Source organism: Lepus europaeus, chromosome 21 (genome assembly GCF_033115175.1).
Source record: "Lepus europaeus isolate LE1 chromosome 21, mLepTim1.pri, whole genome shotgun sequence".
In the NCBI taxonomy this organism is placed as follows: Eukaryota; Metazoa; Chordata; class Mammalia; order Lagomorpha; family Leporidae; genus Lepus; species Lepus europaeus.
Genome location: NC_084847.1, coordinates 33,564,037 through 33,587,406, shown reverse-complemented (window position 1 = coordinate 33,587,406; position 23,370 = coordinate 33,564,037). Strand labels below are relative to the sequence as shown.

The 23,370-nt window shown below is 42.3% G+C and overlaps 1 protein-coding gene across 1 annotated transcript; it reads right to left on the bottom strand.

The window, feature by feature from the left end:
* Positions 1–14,292: 14,292 nt before the first annotated feature.
* LOC133750646 (MLV-related proviral Env polyprotein-like) lies at positions 14,293–16,950 on the bottom strand. The gene is given in 2 exon segments (XM_062180262.1): positions 14,293–15,707; positions 15,710–16,950. Coding segments are annotated over 2 exon segments (2,061 nt in total). The 5' UTR covers positions 16,934–16,950; the 3' UTR covers positions 14,293–14,870.
* Positions 16,951–23,370: the final 6,420 nt, after the last annotated feature.

The window sequence follows — 23,370 nt, the reverse complement described above, 5'->3', positions numbered from 1 at the left end:
TGTGCAATTCATATGTAATGGACAGACAAAATCACAGTAAAAATGGTTTTGGAGATAAGCAAAGTCTTTTAGTTAGGCAAGTGCATAAAATGCCATCTATACAAACAGAAATATCATGATTGTTTGCCGCAGTTCCTTTAGATTTCTCCCCAGAAAATACAAATGTGTATAGCTGGTGTCTCCATGTGAAACCAATTATATTTTTCCAGTACAAAATTAAATGTTCCCTTAATAAAAAAAAATAAAAACCTTCCAAACAATAAAGTCCTTCGATACTATCCAGAAAACACAAACACAGGGGCTGTGGCAATATATGGGATAGAGTTAGCCAAAACAAAACGGGATATTTCCGTTTTCATCCAGTCATATCCAGACAAAGTGGTGTGAAATTCTTATGCAATGCACTGAGAAAATTACAGTGAAACTGGTTTTGGAGAAAAGAAAAGTATTCTCATTAGGCAAGTGCATAAAATGTCATGTATACAAACAGAAATATCATGTTTGTTTGCCGCAGTTCCTCTAGATTTCTCCCTAGAATATACAAATGTTTAGAGTTGGTGTCTCCATGTGGAACCACTGAGTGTTTCCCAGTACAAAATTAAATGTTCCCTGATAAAAAAGCATTCAAAACAATAAAGTCCTTCGATAATATCCAGAAAACACAATCATAGGGGCTGTGGCAATATCTGGAATTGAGTTAGCCAAAACAAAACCGGATATTTCCGGTTTCATCCAGTGATATCCGGAGAAAGTGGTGTGGAATTCGTATGCAATGGACTGTTAAAATTGCAGTGAAAATGTTTTTCGAGAAAAGCAAAGTCTTTTCGTTACGCAAGTGCATAAAATGCCATCTATACAAACAGAAATATCATGATTGTTTGCTGCAGTTCCTTTAGATTTCTCCCTAGAAAATATGAATGTGTAGAGCTGGTGTCTCCATGTGGAACCAATTAGAGTTGCGCAGTACAAAATTAACTGATCCCTGACAAAAAACATTAAAAACAATAAAATACTTCGATAATATCCAGAAAACACAAACACAGGGTCAGTGGCAGTATCTGGGATTGCTTAGCCAAAACAAAACCGGCATTTCCGGTTTCATCCAGACATATCCAGAGAAAGTGATGTGGAATTCGTATGCCGTGGATCGAGAAAATCACAGTAAAAAGGGTTGGGGAGAAATGCAAAGTCTTCTCATTAGGTAAGTGCATAAAATGCAATCTATTCAAACAGAAATATAATGTTTGTTTGCCGCAGTTCCTCTAGATTTCTCCCTAGAAAATATTAATGTGTAGAGCTTGTGTTTCCATGTGGAACCACTGAGTGTTTCCCAGCACAAAATTAAATGTTCCCTTATAAGAAATCTTTCAATACAATAATGTCCTTCGATAATATCCACAAAACACAAACACAGGAACTGTGGCAATCTGGGATTGAGTTAGCAAAAAAAAAAACCGGATATTTCCGGTTTCATCCAGTCGTATCCGGAAAAAGTTGTGTGGAATTTGTATGCAATGGACTGTGAAAATTGCAGTGAGTTTGGTTTTAGAGAAAAGCAAAGTCTTTTCCTTAGGCAAGTGCATATAATGCCATCTATACAAACAGCAATATCATGTTTCTTTGCCACAGTTTCTCTAGCTTTCTCCCTAGAAAACATGAATATGTAGAGCTGGTGTCTCCATGTGGAACCAATTAGAGTTTCCCCATAGAAATTTAAATGTTCCTGTAGGACCCCTGGAGCAGGTGTCCCACAAATCGACCGACCCCCAGATACACGAGCTCCACACCAATCGATGCAAAGGGCAAGAGGGAAGTTTATTTCATTTGCAAATGGTCCATCTCAACAACACCCTCTAGTGCAGTGCAGAGAGAGAGCGGCCCCGATCATCAGTTTCACAGAGTATTTAAGGCTTAAAACCACAACATTAGCATATTTCCACTGTGTTACAATTTCATTGGGTAACTTAAATGGTTACAGGGTACAGGAAGAAGTTACATGCTGTACGTGCCTTGTGGTTTTCATCTTTAGCTTAGGCAAGCAGGGGCAGGGGTCGTCAAGCCGGGTATGTAGTGTGTGGTAACTTGTAACAGGATATTGGTTGGGTACATTTTCTGTCAACTTCAGCCTTTATAGTTCCTAAAAATGGTTACATATTGCAAGCTTATGAAAGCAATCACATTTCTTGCAAGATTATTGCAAGCCCAGCCAATTTGTACAGAAGCAGAACAATATGCAGTTAGCTCAAGCAACTCCATTTCAAACCTAACCTGCTTAATTCTTTCACTCCCTCCTCTTGTTTTTGGCAAATTTTAATCTTAAAATTTAAGGAATAGCTGTATCCTGAAATTTTTTTTTTATGTCCTCCGTTTTTAAACTTCGGTACTGCTGGGTCAGGACCAAGGCATGGGTGATTGATCAAGTTGGATGGAAAATTGGAACCCAGGATCGTAGTTAGAAACATAAAACCTTACAGAGATCCAATCCCAACTAGAGGAGGGTTTCCAATATGTATGACCTGTTGTCTCACATCCCCAGGCTTTACAGTAGAAGGATTCTGCCACCCCCCCCCCCGCACCGCCACTTATCTGCCGCAGACCTGCCATCCTTAGGGCACACGTGAAACTGAGATTGTCGGAGATAGCATCTGAATTGTGGATTCCTGCACCCGGGGTTGTCTGCATTGGTTAAGTGCACGCCCTTGCCCCACAGGGCTATCTGTTCATGAGACATGTCAGGGATGTCCCAGGTGTCCAGGCCTGCAACCAATTGACAGACATCTGGGTGCAAGGAGGGCCACCATGTCCCAGAAGGGGCCACGTGGGTAACGGACCACACGACATCACCTGCCACGTGAGCCTCCTTGGGGTATGTGGGCTGCCCATAATCGGGGTAAGAAAAATTAAAAGTATTACAAGTACTAAACAATCTTTAAGAGTCTTATCTTGAGTGGATTTTGAGTGCGTTGTGCCTTCCATACTGTCCGGTCAGCGGGGCAATCGTCCTGAATTTTGTTTTCCTCCAGTAGGGCTCGCCTTACGTAGAACACGTGAACCCAGGCGGCGAATCCGTTGACTTTTACCACTGTTGAGGTGGTCCAGCGTGGTTTTGTGGTTTGGTGCCTGCGAACGTAGACGGTGTCCCCAGCCTGGAATGAGTGTCGGAGCACGAAACCCCTGTCTCTGTTATTGTTGTTTTAAAACTTTTTTTGAAGGTCTGAAACAAAGGAGGGGAGCAGGGTGTTTGAGATGCAGATGCATATAAATGCCTTCTTTTTAGGCCTGTCACACACACATAAGCTCATAACTGACTTCCTGCCTAACATTTCCCTCAAGAGGAATACCCAAAATTTTGGGATTATGGATGGAGTTCCGTCTTCTGTAACTTCTTCAAAGCTGGCATGTGGGCGTCGAGGGAGATTTGGGTATTTTCTCTTGCTATCTGTCTTATGGTATGTGACAGTAGCCTTAGAAACACTGGGCTGCATGGTCCAGGAAAAGTACAAATTTGGGTTTGTACCTGTCCAGTTGAATTGACCCAGAAACAACATTTTTCCTGAAGCATGGCACAAATACCCCCTAGAGCAGCAGTTAGCATGTTTAATACTTTTTTTTTTCTTATAACCTTTTGTGACTTGCACACACCCTCTTTAACTTACTTTAAACATTTTACCATTTCCACTTTAGCCTAGAGAAAACTAGCCGTCAGGATTCTTACAAACCATGTCCTTTTTTTATTTAAAAAAAAAAACTTTATCCTTTTTAGCCCTTCTGACCAACAACACTCTTTTTTTTTCCACTTTTATATTTGATGTTCTTATAGAGCCTGGTTTAGGAACTGTGCTATTTCCCTGTATCTAGAAACCTGTAACCTGATAGAGAAAAGCTGGGACTGCCTGAAGTTTGCAGAAGTAGGAATTTGCTGCATGGCCCATATCCTCTCTGGGGCTGGTTTTCTCTCCCCAGGGGAGAGGATAAGGGTTAAATAGTTAACACTTTAATGGACTAGCTATGCTTCGTTTTCCTCCAGATACCTAATAGCTAGTTTTGCTAGCAAGTTAAGCCAATGTAGAAGACTAGAGTCTCAGGCTGGGAAAGGAGACAGACTACAAGTCACTTACATTTAATCATCTACACTATGGATTATTGTGCACCCCCCTCAAGAGATAGTCCCTTTTAAGTCCTCAGTGAGGACCTGTCCAAATAGGTGTAGGACTATCTGAGTTAGCTATTACTGAAAGCCCTGTTTTTAGGAACAGGCAGGGAGGGCTTTCTCTAAGCTTAATACTATTGGATAGACATTTTAAGGCCTGGCTGGGTGTGTAAAGCCCAGACCTATCCAGGGGGTGCTGGAAGCGAATTGCAAGAGATGCGAATCTCCTTTAAGGGAGGCACCCTGTTGACTTGCATTACCTGGCTGGACTAGGAGGAGAGCTTTAATAGGAGGCTGGTAGAAATAGGCAACTTGCGTTTCACTGACCCTAGGCCATCCCCTCAATAGCAGTGGCTGGAGCCAGAAGCTAGGCAGAGGCTGGGCAGAGCTAAAGGCTTTTTAGCTCGGGGCCACAGGGTCTGCGGTTCTGAACCAGGAGTCCTTCAACACCCAGGGCAGTTCCATGTCCAGTGGCCATGCTCTTGGCAGAGCTGACAGAAGGCAGTTTCTGTTGTGACAGCTGCTTGCCCAATGCCCTGGCTCCTTATATCAGCAACAGGTGCTGTTTGGGGTGCAGTGGCCTTGCTGGGTCTCCTTGACGGCAGATCACCGTGCAGAAAGCCATAGATTGGCCTGTTGCCTATCCTCATGTCGCTCCTGCTGCTAGCTTGCTCCTCGTTCTCCTGGTCTCTAATAAAGTAGACCAAGGAGGCAGCCTCTATGTAAGTCAAGGGGGTGCTCAACCCAACCCTGATTTCTTTAATATCAGGGTGAGCTAAAAAAACTATGGTCATGGGCAAATTTTGATACTTAGTATTTTTTTTTTTGCGAGTTAAGACCGTGCCCATGAGGAGAACTATGACCTTTTAGGCAAGATTAACTGTGGTGACCTGCTTGCATACTTTGAGGTCATCAGTACAACTTTTTATTTATCCCTCAATTTGGTTTAAAAGGGGAGTTTTGCCCATTTACCGCGTACACTGAAAAATCGATTTAGCTGTCACATTATTTTATAATTTAACCTCTTATTTTGGCTATGCTGTTTGGCCAGGCATTATTACAGAGAAGGTCAACCATTTTTTTACATAAGGTCTGGGGATCAAACCGTACATCACAGTGGAGAGTCCTGCAGAACTGTAGTAACTTCCCTTCTGGAAGAGAAAAGAGGATAAGTGAGGCAACGAGTCGGGTCTCTAGACTGACTTCCTGGGCTTTCAGATTTAACTGGCGGTTTAACCAGTGCTTACTGCGTAGCCTGACTTAGAGGAGAAATTGTGGCAGACATCTCTGCCATCCTTTGGCTTCCAGATTATTTACCATGTAGCCAGTGGGCACTAGAGTTTTCTTGGGCCCCTGGAACCTGGTCCTCTAGCACCTGTCGCATAACCATCTCCCTTCGTCTCTAAGTCTCTTTTGGAGCACTTTTTCCCTGTTGGCTAGATCTCCCGTTTGATCCACATTTGAACTAGCAATACATTTGAACTAGCAATGCCTGGTTGTTCAGCGTTAGCTGGACGGAGACTTCGTCAGTCCCTCTTTAAAGGATCTGGCTTCTGAGCCAGTGACTGGAGCAGCTAGAAAGAAACATGTTTATAGCTGAAGTTTAGCATCATTTTACATCTTGGCACCACTTTTAATTTAAACAGCTGATTGATTATTATCTCTGCAATTTAGAACTTTGATTTTCATAAAGTCTGTTAAGGGTGCCAAGAGAACTTAGAGTACCTGGTCAAAATAGAATTTCTTAACATCCTGAAATGACAGCCATTTATTAGTCAGGGTGATTTTTACACTTTTAAACCAGATCTGATCATAATACTTAACAATGCTTTTCATCAATCTAAACTTAACAGATACAGTAGAGTACATAATAGATTATTTGGGTAGAACATAAATTCTATGTCTCTTGCTGTCGAATAAACCAGAAATAAAAAAACCTTGCACATAAAAGTTCACATAGTTCAGAACTATTTAACAGAGTCAAAAAGAGCTTACAGGACCTCACTCTAGAAATGGCAGAGCAACTGACTCAGCAGACACTGTTAAAATAGACGTTACAGTTTTTTTTTTGCAAAAACAGATTTTAAAATTTACGACTTAGACCATTTCCAGATATTTACTAACATTAGTGCACATTTTTTTAAAATCTCATTGTTGTAACAGAAGATCAGACTTTAACTTTAGGTCAATGTAATTTTGGCATTAGCACTTAAAGAAAACTTTATAAATAATTTTAAAGTTGTAAACCTTTTAAAACTTTTTATGACTTGTTTACACCTTTTGAAACTTTACACCTGTAGTTACTTTTACATAGTCTTGAATTGTTATGTATGGACAATCTATGAGAATACATGCTAACAAACTTAAACAGTCTCTCTTATCGAATTTAAGATGTGAAAAGTACAATACATTTTCCCACATTTTGCTTAGCATTGATGCCTAGATGGCTTAAGACACTGAGTTATTAATGAATACCACACCGTTATCTGAATTAACAGTTAAAATTACATTTTACATAACCTGAATTGACTCAAGCAGCTGTTACTTTAACAAATTTTAGAGTCCTATCCTTTGAGAGTTCCAGGGATCCGACTGGAAGCCCAAAGTTGGAAGACTCGGTTTAGAATTTAAGCTGTCAGAGTTGAGCGGTTCAGCCAACAATTTGTACACTTCTGATCAGTTGGGTAATCACTCAAACACTGAAAACAGATAAACAATATAAACAACTTTGCGTTGCAGTTTTCCCAATCAAGACTCATAATGGCAATAGGAAAACGCAAAACCTTCAAGGCACGTGAAGGAACACTCTCATCAAATAAGTCAGGGACAGCAGCACAGAAAAGAACCAGACATCAGCATATGAACCATTGCTTAGGCTTCCATCAACTGCAAAGAAAAAAAAAACCCATCAGGTTGGAAAGGGTTAATGGATTAAGGTTCTGGCTCCCTCTCAAAGCCTCCAAGGACAAGGGTGGCTCATTGCCAAGACTTCAGGCAAGCAGTGCGTCCCGTCCCGGATCTTGGCCAAAGAGCCAAGACAGGAAGCATGCCCACCCGTTTATCCGAAACATTTTTCTTTCCTCCTCCCAGGGAACTGGCCAGGCCCCCAAGGAGCAGGATAAGGTCATTTGGCAACAAAGTTACTCGTCCACCAGAGCTGAACCTAGACACAAGCCCCTTTATTTTAAAAATTTGTCCGTACATTTGGCCCTAAGGCTGTATTGAGAGGTAGACAAAATTAACACATAATACAAAAATAGAATGGGTAGTCCGGACACTCTGTTACCACAATTTCTCAGACAATTAAAACTTAGCAACAGTAATAGCTCACAAAAACTTTAAGATGCACCAAAGCTACCATAAGCTGCAAAGACGGACAGCCTTTTACCAGATTGGAAAGGGTTAACTGGTCCAGCCGAGGCTCAAAGGTGTAGTCAATCCCTGTCCCATATTGGAGAAGAAAGGTAAGTAGATTATAACACAGAACACAATTACAAAACACACAAACATTCTGCGCGCAACAATGGAATGAGACAAAACTGAAACCAAAACTTCTGATGGGAGCAGCCGCCTGACGGGCAGGCAGCTCGGGAGCGGCTGCCCGGCAGCCAGGCTCTCCCGAAGAAGGGGGGGAGACAAAATCCACCTCCTTTTCCTCCCAGACTGCCACTGGAGCGTCCTCCAGAGGCTCGAGCCAGGGGTCCTGGACACGTCTGTCCTTTCCTACTACTGGCTCTTCTACTCGTTAGGCGCCTAGCGCCCGCAAACACAAACACTCGTACGCCAGGCGCCCGGGGAAGATAACACAAACACCCGTACGCCAGGCGCCCGGGGAAGATAGACAATGGAACACACAAAAATACACGGAACAGAAAAGACTTACCTCCGATTGGGAGATGGAGGGTGAATCTGGGGGGGTCTGAATCCCGGACGAGCCCCCAAAATATAGGACCCCCGGAGCAGGTGTCCCACAAATCGACCGACCCCCAGATACACGAGCTCCACACCAATCGATGCAAAGGGCAAGAGGGAAGTTTATTTCATTTGCAAATGGTCCATCTCAACAACACCCTCTAGTGCAGTGCAGAGAGAGAGCGGCCCCGATCATCAGTTTCACAGAGTATTTAAGGCTTAAAACCACAACATTAGCATATTTCCACTGTGTTACAATTTCATTGGGTAACTTAAATGGTTACAGGGTACAGGAAGAAGTTACATGCTGTACGTGCCTTGTGGTTTTCATCTTTAGCTTAGGCAAGCAGGGGCAGGGGTCGTCAAGCCGGGTATGTAGTGTGTGGTAACTTGTAACAGGATATAGGTTGGGTACATTTCTTGCAAGATTATTGCAAGCCCAGCCAATTTGTACAGAAGCAGAACAATATGCAGTTAGCTCAAGCAACTCCATTTCAAACCTAACCTGCCTAATTCTTTCATTCCCTGACAAAAAAACATTAAAAACAATAAAATACTTTGATAATATCCAGAAAATACAAACACAGGGTCTGTGGCAATATCTGGGATTGAGTTAGCCAAAACAAAACCGCATATTTCCAGTTTCATCCAGTCATACCTGGACAAAGTGGTGTGGAATTCCTATTCAATTGACTGCGAAAATTGCAGTGAAAATGGTTTTGGAGAACAGCAAAGTCTTTTCCTTAGTCTAATGCATAAAATGCCATCTATACAAACAGAAATATCATGTTTGTTTGCCGCAGTTCCTCTAGCTTTCTCATAGAAAATACGAATGTGTAGAGCCAGTTTCTCCACGCGGAACCACTGAGTGTTTCCCAGGACAAAATTAAATGTTCCCTGATAAAAAAAAAACGTTCAACACAATAAAGTCCATTGATAAAATCCAGAAAACACAATAACAGGGGCTGTGGCAATATCTGGGATTGAGTTAGCCAAAGCAAAACAGGATATTTCCGGTTACATCCAGTCATATCTGGACAAGTGGTGTGGAATTCATATGCAATGGATTGAGAAAATCACAGTAAAAATGGTTTTGTAGAAAAGGAAATCCTTTTTTTTAAGCAAGTGCATAAAATGCCATCTACATAAACAGAAATATCATGTTTGTTTGCCACAGTTCCTCTAGATTTCTCGCTAGAAATTACGAATGTGTAGAGCTGGTGTCTCCATGTGGAAGAAATTAGAGTTTCCCAGTACAAAATTCAATGTTCCCTGATAAAAAAAATCTTTCAAAACAATAAAATCCATTGATAATATCCAGAAAACTCAAACACAGAGGCTGCGGCAATCTGGGATTTAGTTAGCCAAAACAAAACTGTATATTTCCGGTTTATCCAGTCATATCCGGACAAAGTGGTGTGGAATTCGTATGCAATGGACTGAGAAAATTGCAGTGAAAATGGTTTTGGCGAAAAGCAAAATCTTTTCGTTTGGCAAGTGCATAAAATGCCATCTATACAAACAGAAATATTAGGTTTGTTTGCCGCTGTTCCTCTGGCTTTCTCGCTAGAAAATACAAATGTGTAGAGCTGGTGTCTGCATGTGGAACAAGTTGGAGTTTCCCAGTACAAAATTAAATGTCCCCTGATTAAAAAAAATACTTTGAAAACAATAAAGTACTTCGATAATATCCAGAAAACACAAACAGATGGGTTGCGGCAATACCTGGGATTCAGTTACCCAAAACAAAACCAGATATTTCCGGTTTCATCCAGTCATATCTGGAAAAAGTAGTGTAGAATTCGTATGCAATGCACAGATAAAATCATAGTAAAAATGGTTTTGGAGAAAAGCAAAGTCCTTTCGTTAGGGAAGTGCATAAAATTTAATGTATACAAACAGAAATCTCATGTGTGTTTGCCACAGTTCCTCTAGCTTTCTCCCTAGAAATTACGAATGTGTAGAGCTGGTGTCTCCATGTGGAAGAAATTAGAGTTTCCCAGCACAAAATTCAATGTTCCCTGATAAAAAAAAATCTATTAAAACAATAAAGTCCTTCTATAATATCCAGAAAACACAAATACAGGGGCTGTGGCAATATCAGGGATTGAGTTAACCAAAACAAAATCGTTTTTTTCCGGTTTCATCCACTAATATTCAGACCAATTGGTGTGGAATTCAAATGCAATGGACAGAGAAAATCACAGTTAAAATGGTTTTGGAGAATAGCAAAATCTTTTCGTTAGGCAAGTGCATAAAATGTCATGTATACAAACAGAAATATCAGGTTTGTTTGCCGCAGTTACTCTAGATTTCTAATAGACAATACGAATGTGTAGAGCTGGTTTTTCCATGTGGAACCAGTGAGTGTTTCCCAGTACAAATTTAAATGTTATCTGATAAAAAAAATTTCAAAACAATAAAGTCCTTCGATAATATCCAGAAATCACATATACAGGGGCTGTGACAATATCTGGGATTGAGTTAGCCAAAACAAAACCGGATATGTCCCGTTTCATCCAGTCATATCCGCAATAAGTTTTGTGGAATTCGTATGCAATGGACAGAGAAAGTTACAGTGAAAATGGTTTTGGAGAAAAGCAAAGTCTTTTCGTTAGGCAAGTGCATAAAATGTCATGGAAACAAACAGAAATATCATGTTTGTTTGCTGCAGTTCCTCTACGATTTTCCTAGAAAACACGAAAATGCAGAGCTGGTGTCTCCATGTGGAACCAGTGTTTCCCAATAGAAAATTAAATGTTCCCTGATAAAAAAAACTTTTAAAACAGTAAAGTCCATCGATAATATCCAGAAAACACAAACACAGAGGCTGCGGCAATATCTGGGATTGACGTAGCCAAAACCAAACCGGATATGTCCCGTTTCATCCACTCATATCCGCAATAAGTTTTGTGCAATTCATATGCAATGGACAGACAAAATCACAGTAAAAATGGTTTTGGAAAAAAGCAAAGTCTTTTCTTTAGGCAAGTGCATAAAATGTCATGTATACAAACAGAAATATCATGTTTGTTTGCTGCAGTTCCTCTAGCTTTCTCGCTAGAAAATATGAATCTGTAGAGCAGGTTTCTCCATGTGGAACCAGTGAGTGTTTCCCAGTACAAAATTAAATGTTCCCTGATTACAAAAATACTTTCAAAACAATAATGTACATTGATAGTATCCAGAAAACACAAACACAGGGGCTGTGACAATATCTGGGATTGAATTAGCCAAAAACAACAGGATATTTCCACTTTCATCCAGTCATAACCGGAGAAAGTGGTGTGGAATTCGTATGCAATGGACCAAGAAAATCATAGTAAAAATGGTTTTGGAGAAAAGCAAAGCCTTTCGTTAGGCAAGTGCATAAAATGTCATGTATACAAACAGAAATATCATGATAGTTTGCCGCAGTTCCTTAAGATTTCTCCCCAGAATATATGAAGGTGTAGAGCTGGTTTCTCCATGTAGAACCAATTAGAGTTTCCCAGTACAAAATTAAATAAAACATTCAAAACAACAAAGTCCTTAGATAATATCCAGAAAACACAAACACAGAGGCTGTCGAAATAAATGGGATTCAGTTAGCCAAAACACAAGCAGATAGTTCCCCTTTCATCCACTCATATCCGGACAAAGTGTTGTGGAATTCGTATGCAATGCACCGAAAAAATCCCAGTAAAAACGGTTTTGGATAAAAGCAAAGATTTTTTGTTAGGCAAGTGCATAAAATGTAATGTATACAAAGAAAAATATCATGTTCACCGCACTTCCTCTATCTTTCTACTAGAAAATATGAATGTGTAGAGCTGGTGTCTCCATGTGGAACCTGTTAGAGTATCCCAGTACAAAATTAAATGTTCCCTGATAAAAAAGTGCATAAAATGCAATCTATTCAAACAGAAATATCATGTTTCTTTGCCACAGTTACTCTAGCTTTCTCCATAGAAAATACGAAAGTGTAGAGATGGTGTCTCCATGTGGAACCAATTAATGTTTCCCAGTACAAAATAAAATGTTCGCTGATAAAAAAAAATCAAAACAATAAAGTCCTTCGATAATATCCAGAAAATAGAAACACAGAAGCTGTCGCAATATCTGGGATTCAGTTAGCCAAAACACAACCGCATATTTCTGATTTCATCCAGTCATGACCGGATAAAGTGTTATGGAAATCGTATGCAATGGACTGAGAAAATCACAGTGAAAATGGTTTTGGAGAAAAGCAACGTCTTTTTGTTAGGCAAGTGCATAAAATGTCATCTATACAAAGAGAAATATCATGTTTGTTTGCCCCACTTCCTCTATCTTTCCCCTAGAAAATATGAATGTGTAGAGCTGGTGTCTCCATTTGGAACCACTCAGTGTTTCCCAGTACAAAATTAAATGTTCCCTGAAAAAAAACATTCAAAACAATAAAGTCCTTCGATAATATCCAGAAAACACAAACACAGAGGCTGTTGCAATATCTGGGATTGAGTTAGCCAAAACACAAGCGGATATTTCCACTTTCATCCATTCGTAGCCAGACAAAGTGGTGTGCAATTCGTATGCAATGGACAGACAATATCACAGTAAAAATGGTTTTGGAGAAAAGCAAAGTCCTTTCGTTAGGCAACTGCATAAAATGCCATCTATACAAACAGAAATATCATGTTTCTTTGCCACAGTTCTTCTAGCTTTATCCCTAGAAAATACGAAAGTGTAGAGCTAGTGTCTCCATGTGGAACCAATTAATGTTTCCCAGTACAAAATAAAATGTTCGCTGATAAAAAAAAATTTCAAAACAGTAAAGTGCTTCGATAATATCCAGAAAACACAAACAGAGGGCTGTCGGAATATCTGGGATTCAGTTAGCGAAAATACAACCGCATATTTCTGGTTTCATCTAGTCATATCCGGACAAAGGGGTGTGGAATTCGTATGCAATGGACGGAGAAAATTGCAATGAAAATGGTTTTGGAGAAAAGCAAAGTCTTTTCATCATGCAAGTGCATAAAATGTCATGTATACAAACAAATTTATATGTTTGTTTGCACCAGTTCCTCTAGCTTTCTCGCTTGAAAATACAAATGTGTAGAGCTGGTGTCTCCATGTGGAGCAACTGAGTGTTTCCCAGTACAAAACTAAATGTTCCCTAATTAAAAAAAAACTTTCAAAACAATAATGGCCATTGATAATATCCAGAAAACACAAACACAGAGGCTCTGGCAATATCTGAGATTGAGTTAGCCAAACAAAACCGGATATTTCTAGTTTCATCCAGTCATATCCGGACTAAGTCATGTGGAATACGTATGCCATGGACTGTGAAAATTGCAGTGAAAGTGGTTTTGGAGAAAAGCAAAGTCTTTTCATTAGGCAAGTGCATAAAATATCATGTATACTAACAGAAATATCATGTTGGTTTGCCGCATTTCCTCTAGATTTCTCCCGAGAAAATACGAATGAGTAGAGCTGGTTGTCTGCATGTGGAACCAATTAGAGTTTCCCAGTACAAAATTAAATGTTCCAAGATTAAAAAAAAAAGCTTTCAACATAATAATGTCCTTCGATAATATCCAGAAAACACAAACACAGGGGCTGTGGCAATATCTGGGATTGAGTTAGCCAAAAAAAACCCAGAAATTTCCGGTTTCATCCAGTCATATCCGGACAAAGTGGTGTGCAATTCGTATGCAATGGACCGAGAAAATCACAGTTATAATCATTTTGGAGAAAAGCAAAGTCCTTTCGTTAGGCAACTGCATAAAATGCCATCTATACAAACAGAAATATCATGTTTCTTTGCCACAGTTCTTCTAGCTTTATCCCTAGAAAATACGAAAGTGTAGAGCTAGTGTCTCCATGTGGAACCAATTAATGTTTCCCAGTACAAAATAAAATGTTCGCTGATAAAAAAAAATTTCAAAACAGTAAAGTGCTTCGATAATATCCAGAAAACACAAACACAGGGCTGTCGGAATATCTGGGATTCAGTTAGCGAAAACACAACTGCATATTTCTGGTTTCATCTAGTCATATCCGGACAAAGGGGTGTGGAATTCGTATGCAATGGACGGAGAAAATTGCAATGAAAATGGTTTTGGAGAAAAGCAAAGACTTTTCATCATGCAAGTGCAAAAAATGTCATGTATACTGAGGGACCCCGAAGCTGGTGTCCCACGAATCGATTGACCCCAGATACACAAGCTCCACGCCACAATCGATGCAAAAACAAGAGGAAGTTTATTGCATTTGCGCAAATGGGCCGTCTCAGAGCACAACACACCTCAGTGCAGTGCGAGAAGAGAGGCACCTGATCATCGATTACACGGAGTATTTAAGGCTAAAAACCGCAACATTAGCATATTTCCACATCATTACGAATGATCACAAGGTATAGGGACTTTCCAGGGCAAAAAGGAACAAAGTACAGGGGATTTCCAAAAGGGAACAAGATACATGCAGTACGCCTTAGGGATTTTTCCAATTTTTACTTGAGCAAGCATGAGTAAGGGGGTCACCGCGGTGTTACAGTATATAGGTTGGGTACATTTTCTGTTAACTGTAGCCTTTTTGGTTCCTAAAAACGGTTACATATTGCAAACTCAGCCATCTCATAAAAAGCAATCTCATTTCCTGCAAAATTACTGCAAGCTTAGCCATTTCATACAAAAGCAGAATAATATGCAGTTAGCTCCAGCAACTTTATTTTAAACCCGTCAAATTTCTTTTACCTGTTATTAAAATTATTTTAGGGCCTTACATTCCCTCATCTCCTTTCTGTACTAATTTTAATCTTAAAATTAAAGAATAGCTGCATTTAAAGTGAGTCTTCTATGTCTTCTAGTTTTAAACTCTGGTGTTGTAGGGTTAGGATTAAAGCATGAGTAACGGTCATTTTGTCGTTAATAAACTGTAGAAGCCTATTTATTATGCAGGGTCCAATGGTTATAATTAGGAGTAACACAACTAGGGGCCCTGTGACGGAAGAGATTAAAGTAGTGAGCCAAGGGGATGAATTAAACCAGCCCTGGAACCACGACTGTCCTGTCTTAAAATAGCTTTCCCGCTGTTTTAGTCTTTCCCTTAATTTTGCCATATTATCTCGGACCACTCCAGTGTGATCCACATAGAAACAACATTCTTCCTTTAAGGCTGCACACAGTCCCCCTTCCTTTAGAAATACCAAATCTAGCCCCCTTCTATTTTGTAATACTACTTCAGAAAGTGAAGTCAAGGATTTTTCTAAGGCGCTAACAGATTCTTCTAAGGCTCGTAAATCTGAATGCATAGCTTGCTGTAGTAAATGAAATTGGTTTGTCTGATGTAAAGCAGCAGCTCCGGTACCTATGCCAGCCCCAATACCCCCAACGGTGAGTCCTCCCAATATAAGGGCTAGTGTTATGGATACGGGTTCCCTACGGAACCGGAGATTTCCCTCATAGTGTTGATAGACTTCTTCAGAGTTATGTAATGTGACCCGAGGCCACACTTCAACCATGACACACCATTCATGAGTTTGATTATGAGCTTGTCCTGCTAAGCAGGGAGTCAGGCCAGTATTACATGCCCAATATAACCCATCTGGCCCTGTTAAATAATAGGCGCCTGGTTTGAGGGTCATGGTTTTGTTACAGAGGCCCTGGTATCGGGGGGGGGAACAGAACCTACACAGAGCCCTTGTCCTGTTACTTCTGTAAGAGTCAGCCGATGGGATGGCAGATTGGAACACTGGGGAGGGACATTAGTGTGGTTTGTCCAATTTCCAACAACAGCCACTCCCTCATAATAAGGGGGAGGTGAGGCAAGGCACATCCAACAATCCTGAGTTCTGTTGGGGTTAGAATTATTTAGTGCTTGGTAAGCCCCATGTATTAGGCTGAGGAGCCTACTCTCTGCTCCGGGCAAAGGGGTGGACACAGAACCGGGCAAAGGAGGCGTGGTTGTTACAGACTTATTTAAAAAAACGGGTGTCTGGGGAGTCAGGCTGGACCGATTGCTAGCAGGCGTTTGGGTGGGCCGATTCTTAACAAGCACTTGCTTATGGAATTTTTCCTTTTGAAAAGGTAGAGCGGGTGGGCTCTTTTGTTTGGTTAATATTTTATTTGGCCCGACTGCCATTTTGGATGGGGAAGTTATTTGGAGTTTGAGTCTAAAATTAAGACAGGAATCCCGACCGTCTTGATAGAGGCAAAGGCTCCACTCGAACCCTCGGCCCATGGTACTCCACGGAGCCTGTTGTCCTGCTTGAGTAAAGGAAATTTCAAGTGGGTTGCACCATCCTTTTCGTTGTGAAGTTGAGCCACACTGACTATGCAACGGCCATTGGTCGGGAGACCCATATGTCCGCCGAGGGGGGTTAGTTCTTTTAACTAATATGTAATCCCACTTAGAAGAAGGCTTCCAGTGGACATCCCCGGTGGTTTCACATCCCCATGAGCCGCAATAGTGAGGTACCCATCCACAGCGATAATGAGTTTCCCTGGGCCGGTGACTTCCAGGGCAAACATATATCCCGTCTTGTAGGGTTAGCACAGCCCTCTGGGTGTCACTCCCGCACCCGGGGCCTGTACCCGAAGTATGTTGTTTAGGGGCAGACGGTTGCGGATAAAAGAGATCAGGGGTTCCCCATTCGGGCCCAGCCCCCAATGCCAACGCACAGAGATCCACCTGGATAGGATCCCAAGGGATGGTAGCTTGTACTTTGGAGGTGGAGTTTACCACGTCCCCAGCTTGGTTATAAAGTAGCCAAGTGAAATTGTAAATTTGATGGGGACTCACGCTAGTCTTAACAATTAGGGGGTACAGAATGAGATAGAAAAAAGTAATGAGGCGTAAATAAGTCTTATCTGGAGGGGTTATTGGGTGCGTTGTAATCTCCATTCCGGTGTGAGCTTGTCGGCAAGGCTACTCGCCCCCCCTTGACTCGTTGCCGTTGGTGTGGTCAGCAGTCCAAACGTCCCGGCGTAGACGGTGTCTCCAACCTGGAACAAGTGTGGCAGCACGGAGTCTTTGGGCTGATATGTGGCAGGCAACTGCTTTCCTATGTAGATCAGCTGTAAAGCACGGAAACAAATCTGCAGGGTAGGGGAAGTTGTAAAGGAATCAATACTAGATTTTAATAAATCCGCCGCAGGGCAGGAGCCTTCACATAATATGATGTTAGTCCACACATAAAAGGCATGCCACAAGCTCCAAACAAAGCTGTCATCAGCAGTTGTTTAGGGCTTGTAGCATACCCCCCATGCGGGATGCAACACAAATCCTTAAAGTTGGGCATGTTGGTCCAAAAGGCGGTACAGGATTGTTAATATTTGTTCTATAATGTCAATAGTCTGGTCCAGGAGGCTCCAACCGTCAATCACATCCCAGAGGCTGCGCAGGGCGTCCCGCTCCTGCGTGAGCCGTCTTACGTAGAAGCGTAGTTTTTCATTTTCCACAGACAACTCTATTAACCTCTGTTGCATCTCCTTGGCCCTTTCTTTGGCCTTTGCACGGCTCCTGCGCTGGGAGATGGCGTGGCGCTCCCGCCTCAGCTGGTCCTCATTTACTACCCCTCTGCCCTCCTGCGGGGAGTTAGCCGAGGAGGGCGCCCCGAGGGAGGAGCTGCAAGGGGGTACAGCGGTGTCCAAGGGGGTCCCGCAGAAGCGCAAGGCCTGGTTCAGCAGGGATTGCAGCTGCTCTGACTGCCACCTGGGTTGCCCCCTGGCTTCCGCGGCCCCCTTCTCCACAGCCACAGCACCATAACTTCCTGGACTGTTGTCATGGTTTCCCAATCCCTCAAGGCCCCATGCTTCCGGCGCCTGCATCAGGGATGTAAATAGATCCTAGAAAAATAAGCATTTAAGCAAAACCTTAGCCATGTTGACAAGAAATATAGAAATATTGCAAACCTCAAGTAAAAGAAGAACCTGACCCAGTCTCTAGTGCCAGTCTCCATTATTTATACGTTTCATTTGACTGTCTCCCTAATACCCTGGCCACTATCACTTTCTGACCTATCCTGTAGATACTATGCAACTTTTAATATCCGCGCCACCATCTGACTTACCCAGGAGACGACAGCCAGCCCGGTGTCTGACCCAGTGCCCCTGGTAGTCCAAGTCTTTAAAAAGCTTCTGTCCGTTTTAAGTTCCCCGCAGGTAGCGTACCTGTTGTTCTTATGCATTATCATCCGTTCCTTAGCTGTACAGAATGCGTAGTTCATGGCGATCAGTTCCGCCTCGCCGAGCAGAGTCCTCGGGGGGTTGAAGGTAGAAACCCAGACCACTGACCTTGTTCGGTCGCCTCCCGCTGTTATCTTTGTTGAGTTCCAGACGCTTAGGGAATATTGTGTGGGCCCATCCCAGACACCGCAGGGGGAGATGGAGTATTATCCACGGGAACCTAAGCAGGGCCCGCGTCCCCAACACTGTCCCCACCCATGTGTCAGTCCACACGCCCACGCGCGCCCCAACGGAGGAGGGGCCGTTGTCGCCCAGTCTCACCACTCCGCTGTTGCCGTCTTTTCTCTCACCGTCTTGCACGGGCCATTTCGGTCAGTTCTGTCTCGTGTGGCAGTCGCGCACCACTGGGTTCTCGGTGTTAGTCGGATCTTAGGCAGTTCTTCTTGGCACTTTTCTACGCTTCTTGTCAGTCTCCTGGGGTCCCTGCCTATCCTGATTCTTTTACTTTGTTTGCTTTTTAGCTCATTAAACTAAGCAATGTCAGTTTTCTTTACCCCTGCTATCCCTTTAGCTAAGCCCCCTCAGGAGAGCCTGGCAGTAGAGTCTGAGTCTCCCTCCTCCCTTTATAAGTGTAGTGTTATTTTAATGGCAGTATAAGCCCTGCAAGTGTAGTGTTTTAATAAGCCCTGCAAGTGTAGTTGGGGCTTGTGATCTCAATTATACGGACGAGGAGGACGGCCAGTTGGGACGGGTCTAGGGTCCTATCTCTTTGGGCACCGTGGGTCTTCCTGGAAAGCGGGGAATATAAGGCGCTCTCCTTGGGAGGCGGGGGGTGCAAGGTGGCAATAGGTCCTCCGGTTCACCTGAAGGAACTATAGGTTTTTCTGGTTTGTAAGTGTCTGATTCCTGTAATGGGTACAGGGTCGAGGTGGGGTATTTGCCCTGGTCTACGAGTTTCGATACTAAGGGTGTTGTGGGTAAAGTGGGAGTGGGTTTAGGGCTCGACACCGATCCCGGGGCAGCAGGTGACTCAGAACTGGGCTTTTTCCTTAGGGCGGGCTTTTTCCTTAGGGCGGTGGTGAGTGTAACAGGATTAAGTTCTGCCACCGCCCTGTTGGAAAGGAGGCAGGGTTTTACCCAGTATGGGGGATTTTTCGCCAGGTCCTCCCACACTAAGATGTAGGGCACTTGACCCAGGTGCCCTTCTTTGCCTTCCCTGCAGACCTGGCTCTTCACCTGTGAGATAATTTGAGAGTCAAAAGTCCCATCCCGTGGCCACCCGATTTTTAAGGCTGGCCACTCGGACGTACAAAAACTTGTCCAGTTCTCCTTCTGCACTCTTATAGACAAGTTTTGGGCCCGTTCCCGGACCTCTCTCCAATGATCTAAAGTAAGACTTAAAGGTGTAGTTAATTCCTGTCCCATGTTGAAGGGAAAGGCAAATAAGGAAAGTATACAAGAACACAGAAAACAAGAAAACAATTACACAGACACTGCGCGCAACAACAAACCGAGACAAAACTGAAACCTAAACCTCCGACGGGAGCGGCCGCTTAGTCACCAGCCTTCTCTCGGAGAAAAAGAACAAAGGAAAAAATTTCCTGGTGGGAGAGCTGCCTAGCCAGCCTCCCCCGAGACACCGGCACTGGAGCGTCCCCCAGGCCCAAGCCAGGGGTCGTGGACACGTCTGTCCTTACCTACTACTGGCTCTATTCTTTCGGCGCCTAGCGCCCGGACGCCCTAGCCGCCCGTACAATACAGAAGTACACAGAAGTACACAGAACAGTGAGAACTTACCTCCGATTGGAGGATGGAGCGTGGGTCTGGGGTCTCCAATCCCGGACGAGCCCCCAAGATGAGGGACCCCGAAGCTGGTGTCCCACGAATCGATTGACCCCAGATACACAAGCTCCACGCCACAATCGATGCAAAAACAAGAGGAAGTTTATTGCATTTGTGCAAATGGGCCGTCTCAGAGCACAACACACCTCAGTGCAGTGCGAGAAGAGAGGCACCTGATCATCGATTACACGGAGTATTTAAGGCTAAAAACCGCAACATTAGCATATTTCCACATCATTACGAATGATCACAAGGTATAGGGACTTTCCAGGGCAAAAAGGAACAAAGTACAGGGGATTTCCAAAAGGGAACAAGATACATGCAGTACGCCTTAGGGATTTTTCCAATTTTTACTTGAGCAAGCATGAGTAAGGGGGTCACCGCGGTGTTACAGGATATAGGTTGGGTACATTTTCTGTTAACTGTAGCCTTTTTGGTTCCTAAAAACGGTTACATATTGCAAACTCAGCCATCTCATAAAAAGCAATCTCATTTCCTGCAAAATTACTGCAAGCTTAGCCATTTCATACAAAAGCAGAATAATATGCAGTTAGCTCCAGCAACTTTATTTTAAACCCGTCAAATTTCTTTTACCTGTTATTAAAATTATTTTAGGGCCTTACAATACAAACAAATTTATATGTTTGTTTGCACCAGTTCCTCTAGCTTTCTCGCTTGAAAATACAAATGTGTAGAGCTGGTGTCTCCATGTGGAACCACTGAGTGTTTCCCAGTACAAAACTAAATGTTCCCTAATTAAAAAAACTTTCAAAACAATAATGGCCATTGATAATATCCAGAAAACACAAACACAGAGGCTCTGGCAATATCTGGGATTGAGTTAGCCAAAAAAAACTGGATATTTCTAGTTTCATCCAGTCATATCCGGACTAAGTCGTGTGGAATACGTATGCCATGGACTGTGAAAATTGCAGTGAAAGTGGTTTTGGAGAAAAGCAAAGTCTTTTCGTTAGGCAAGTGCATAAAATATCATGTATACTAACAGAAATATCATGTTGGTTTGCCGCATTTCCTCTAGATTTCTCCCGAGAAAATACGAATGAGTAGAGCTGGTGTCTGCATGTGGAACCAATTAGAGTTTCCCAGTACAAAATTAAATGTTCCAAGATTAAAAAAAAAAAAGCTTTCAACATAATAAAGTCCTTCAATAATATCCAGAAAACACAAACACAGGGGCTGTGGCAATATCTGGGATTGAGTTAGCCAAAACAAAACCAGATATTTCCGGTTTCATCAAGTCATATCCGGACAAAGTGGTGTGCAATTCGTATGAAATGGACCGAGAAAATCACAGTTATAATCGTTTTGGAGAAAAGCAAAGTCTTTTCGTTAGTCAAGTGCATAAAATGCCATCAATACAAACAGAAATATCATGTTTGTTTGCCACAGTTCCTTTAGATTTCTAACCAGAAAATACAAATGTGTAGAGCTGGTTTCTCCATGTGGAACCAATTAGAGTTTCCCAGTACAAAATTAAATGTTCCCTGATAAAAAACTTTAAAAAAAATAAAGTCCTTCGATAATATCCAGAAAACACAAACACAGGGGCTGTGGCAATATCTGGGATTCAGTTACCCAAAACAAAACGGGATTTTTCCGGTTTCATCCAGTCATATCTGGACAAAGTGGTGTGGAATTCGTATGCAATGGTCAGACAAAATCACAGTAAAAATGGTTTTGGAGAAAAGCAAAGTCTTTTCGTTAGGCAAGTGCATAAAATGCCATCTATATAAACAGAAATATGATGATTTTTTGCCGCAGCGGCAGACTCAACACACCAGCGCTGGAACGCGAGGTGAGCCGAACCTCAATAGCCCAAGACACCAGCGGGCAAGTGGAAATAGGAGGCTAGAGGGAACGAGGCTTGAAACTCCGTGGGGAAAAATTCACCAGGCTAACTAGAAGAGAGAGGAAAAATAATTAAAAAGTGACCAATACGGACACAAGTTTCTCTCTCTCCACTCACCTCTCAAAGGCGAGCAAGACAGAGCAGGCGCCATTTTGGACATATGTCATAAGCAGTGCGACCTCAGGTCTGCACCGGCCCTGAGCCTAGCAGAAACACCGGACTCTGAGGGGAGGGGTGAAATAACAGTAGATTAGGATCTAACTTGGCAACCCAGTGGGAGACTGCAGGAGAATTGGAGCCTACACTGAGGGCAGCAGAGATTCCCTGTGTGGTCCTTGGGAAAGAGCTTCTGATCTCTGGCTCCTGTGGGTATATCATTTGCCTGCTAACTACCTCCAATTACGTTCAGCTGTGCGGAATTACTTCCCTTTTGAATCAAAAAAGAGAGAGACTTACCACACCTAACCTGGGAGTGTCATCTTTGACACACCCTCAACCCTGTGGAATCAAACACAGCTCTCAGTCCACACTCATCTCAAGCCTCTAAGGCTCCACTGAAAGCAGACAGTCCATTTAATATAGAGCCATAGTGTAACAAGAAAAAACACCACAATGAAGAAACCAAATATCTCCAACATGCCATACAACAAACACAAAAACCGAGGTAACAAGAACAAGGAAGACACTATGACGCCCCCAAATGAAAAAGACACCCCAATTCAAGATTATGAAGCTGATGAGATAGAAGAAATGCAAGAAGCGGATCTCAAAAAATTGATAAGAACATTAAGAAGTTCTCAAAAACAAATTCTTGAACTACAGAAATCTTTAATGGACAAGATAGAAAATCTCTCTCATGAAAGTTAAATATTAAGGAGGAATCAAAATGAAATGAAACAACTAGTGGAACAAGAAACTGGGATAGTGATGAGAAATCATAATGAAATGAAAAATTCAATAGATCAAATGACAAATGCATTAGAGAGCCTTAAAAACAGAATGGGCGAAGCAGAAGAGAGAATATCAGACTTAGAAGACAGAGAACAGGAAAGGAAACAGGCAAACCAAAGAAAAGAAGAAGAAATTAGAAATATAAAAAATATTGTCGAGAATCTACAGGTTACTTTTAAAAAACCCAACATTCGGGTTCTAGGAGTTCCTGAAGGCATGGAGAGGGAGAAAGGATTAGAAGGCATTTTCAGTGACATACTAGCAGAAAATTTCCCAGGTTTAGAGAAGGACAGAGGCATCTTAGTACAGGAAGCTTATAGAACCCCTAATAAACATGACCAAAAGAGATCCTCACCACGACATGTTGTAATCAAACTCACCACAGTGAAACATAAAGAAAAGATCATAAAAGGTGCAAGAGAGAAACGTAAGATTACTCTTAGAGGATCTCCAATTAGACTCACAGCTGACTTCTCATCAGAAACCCTACA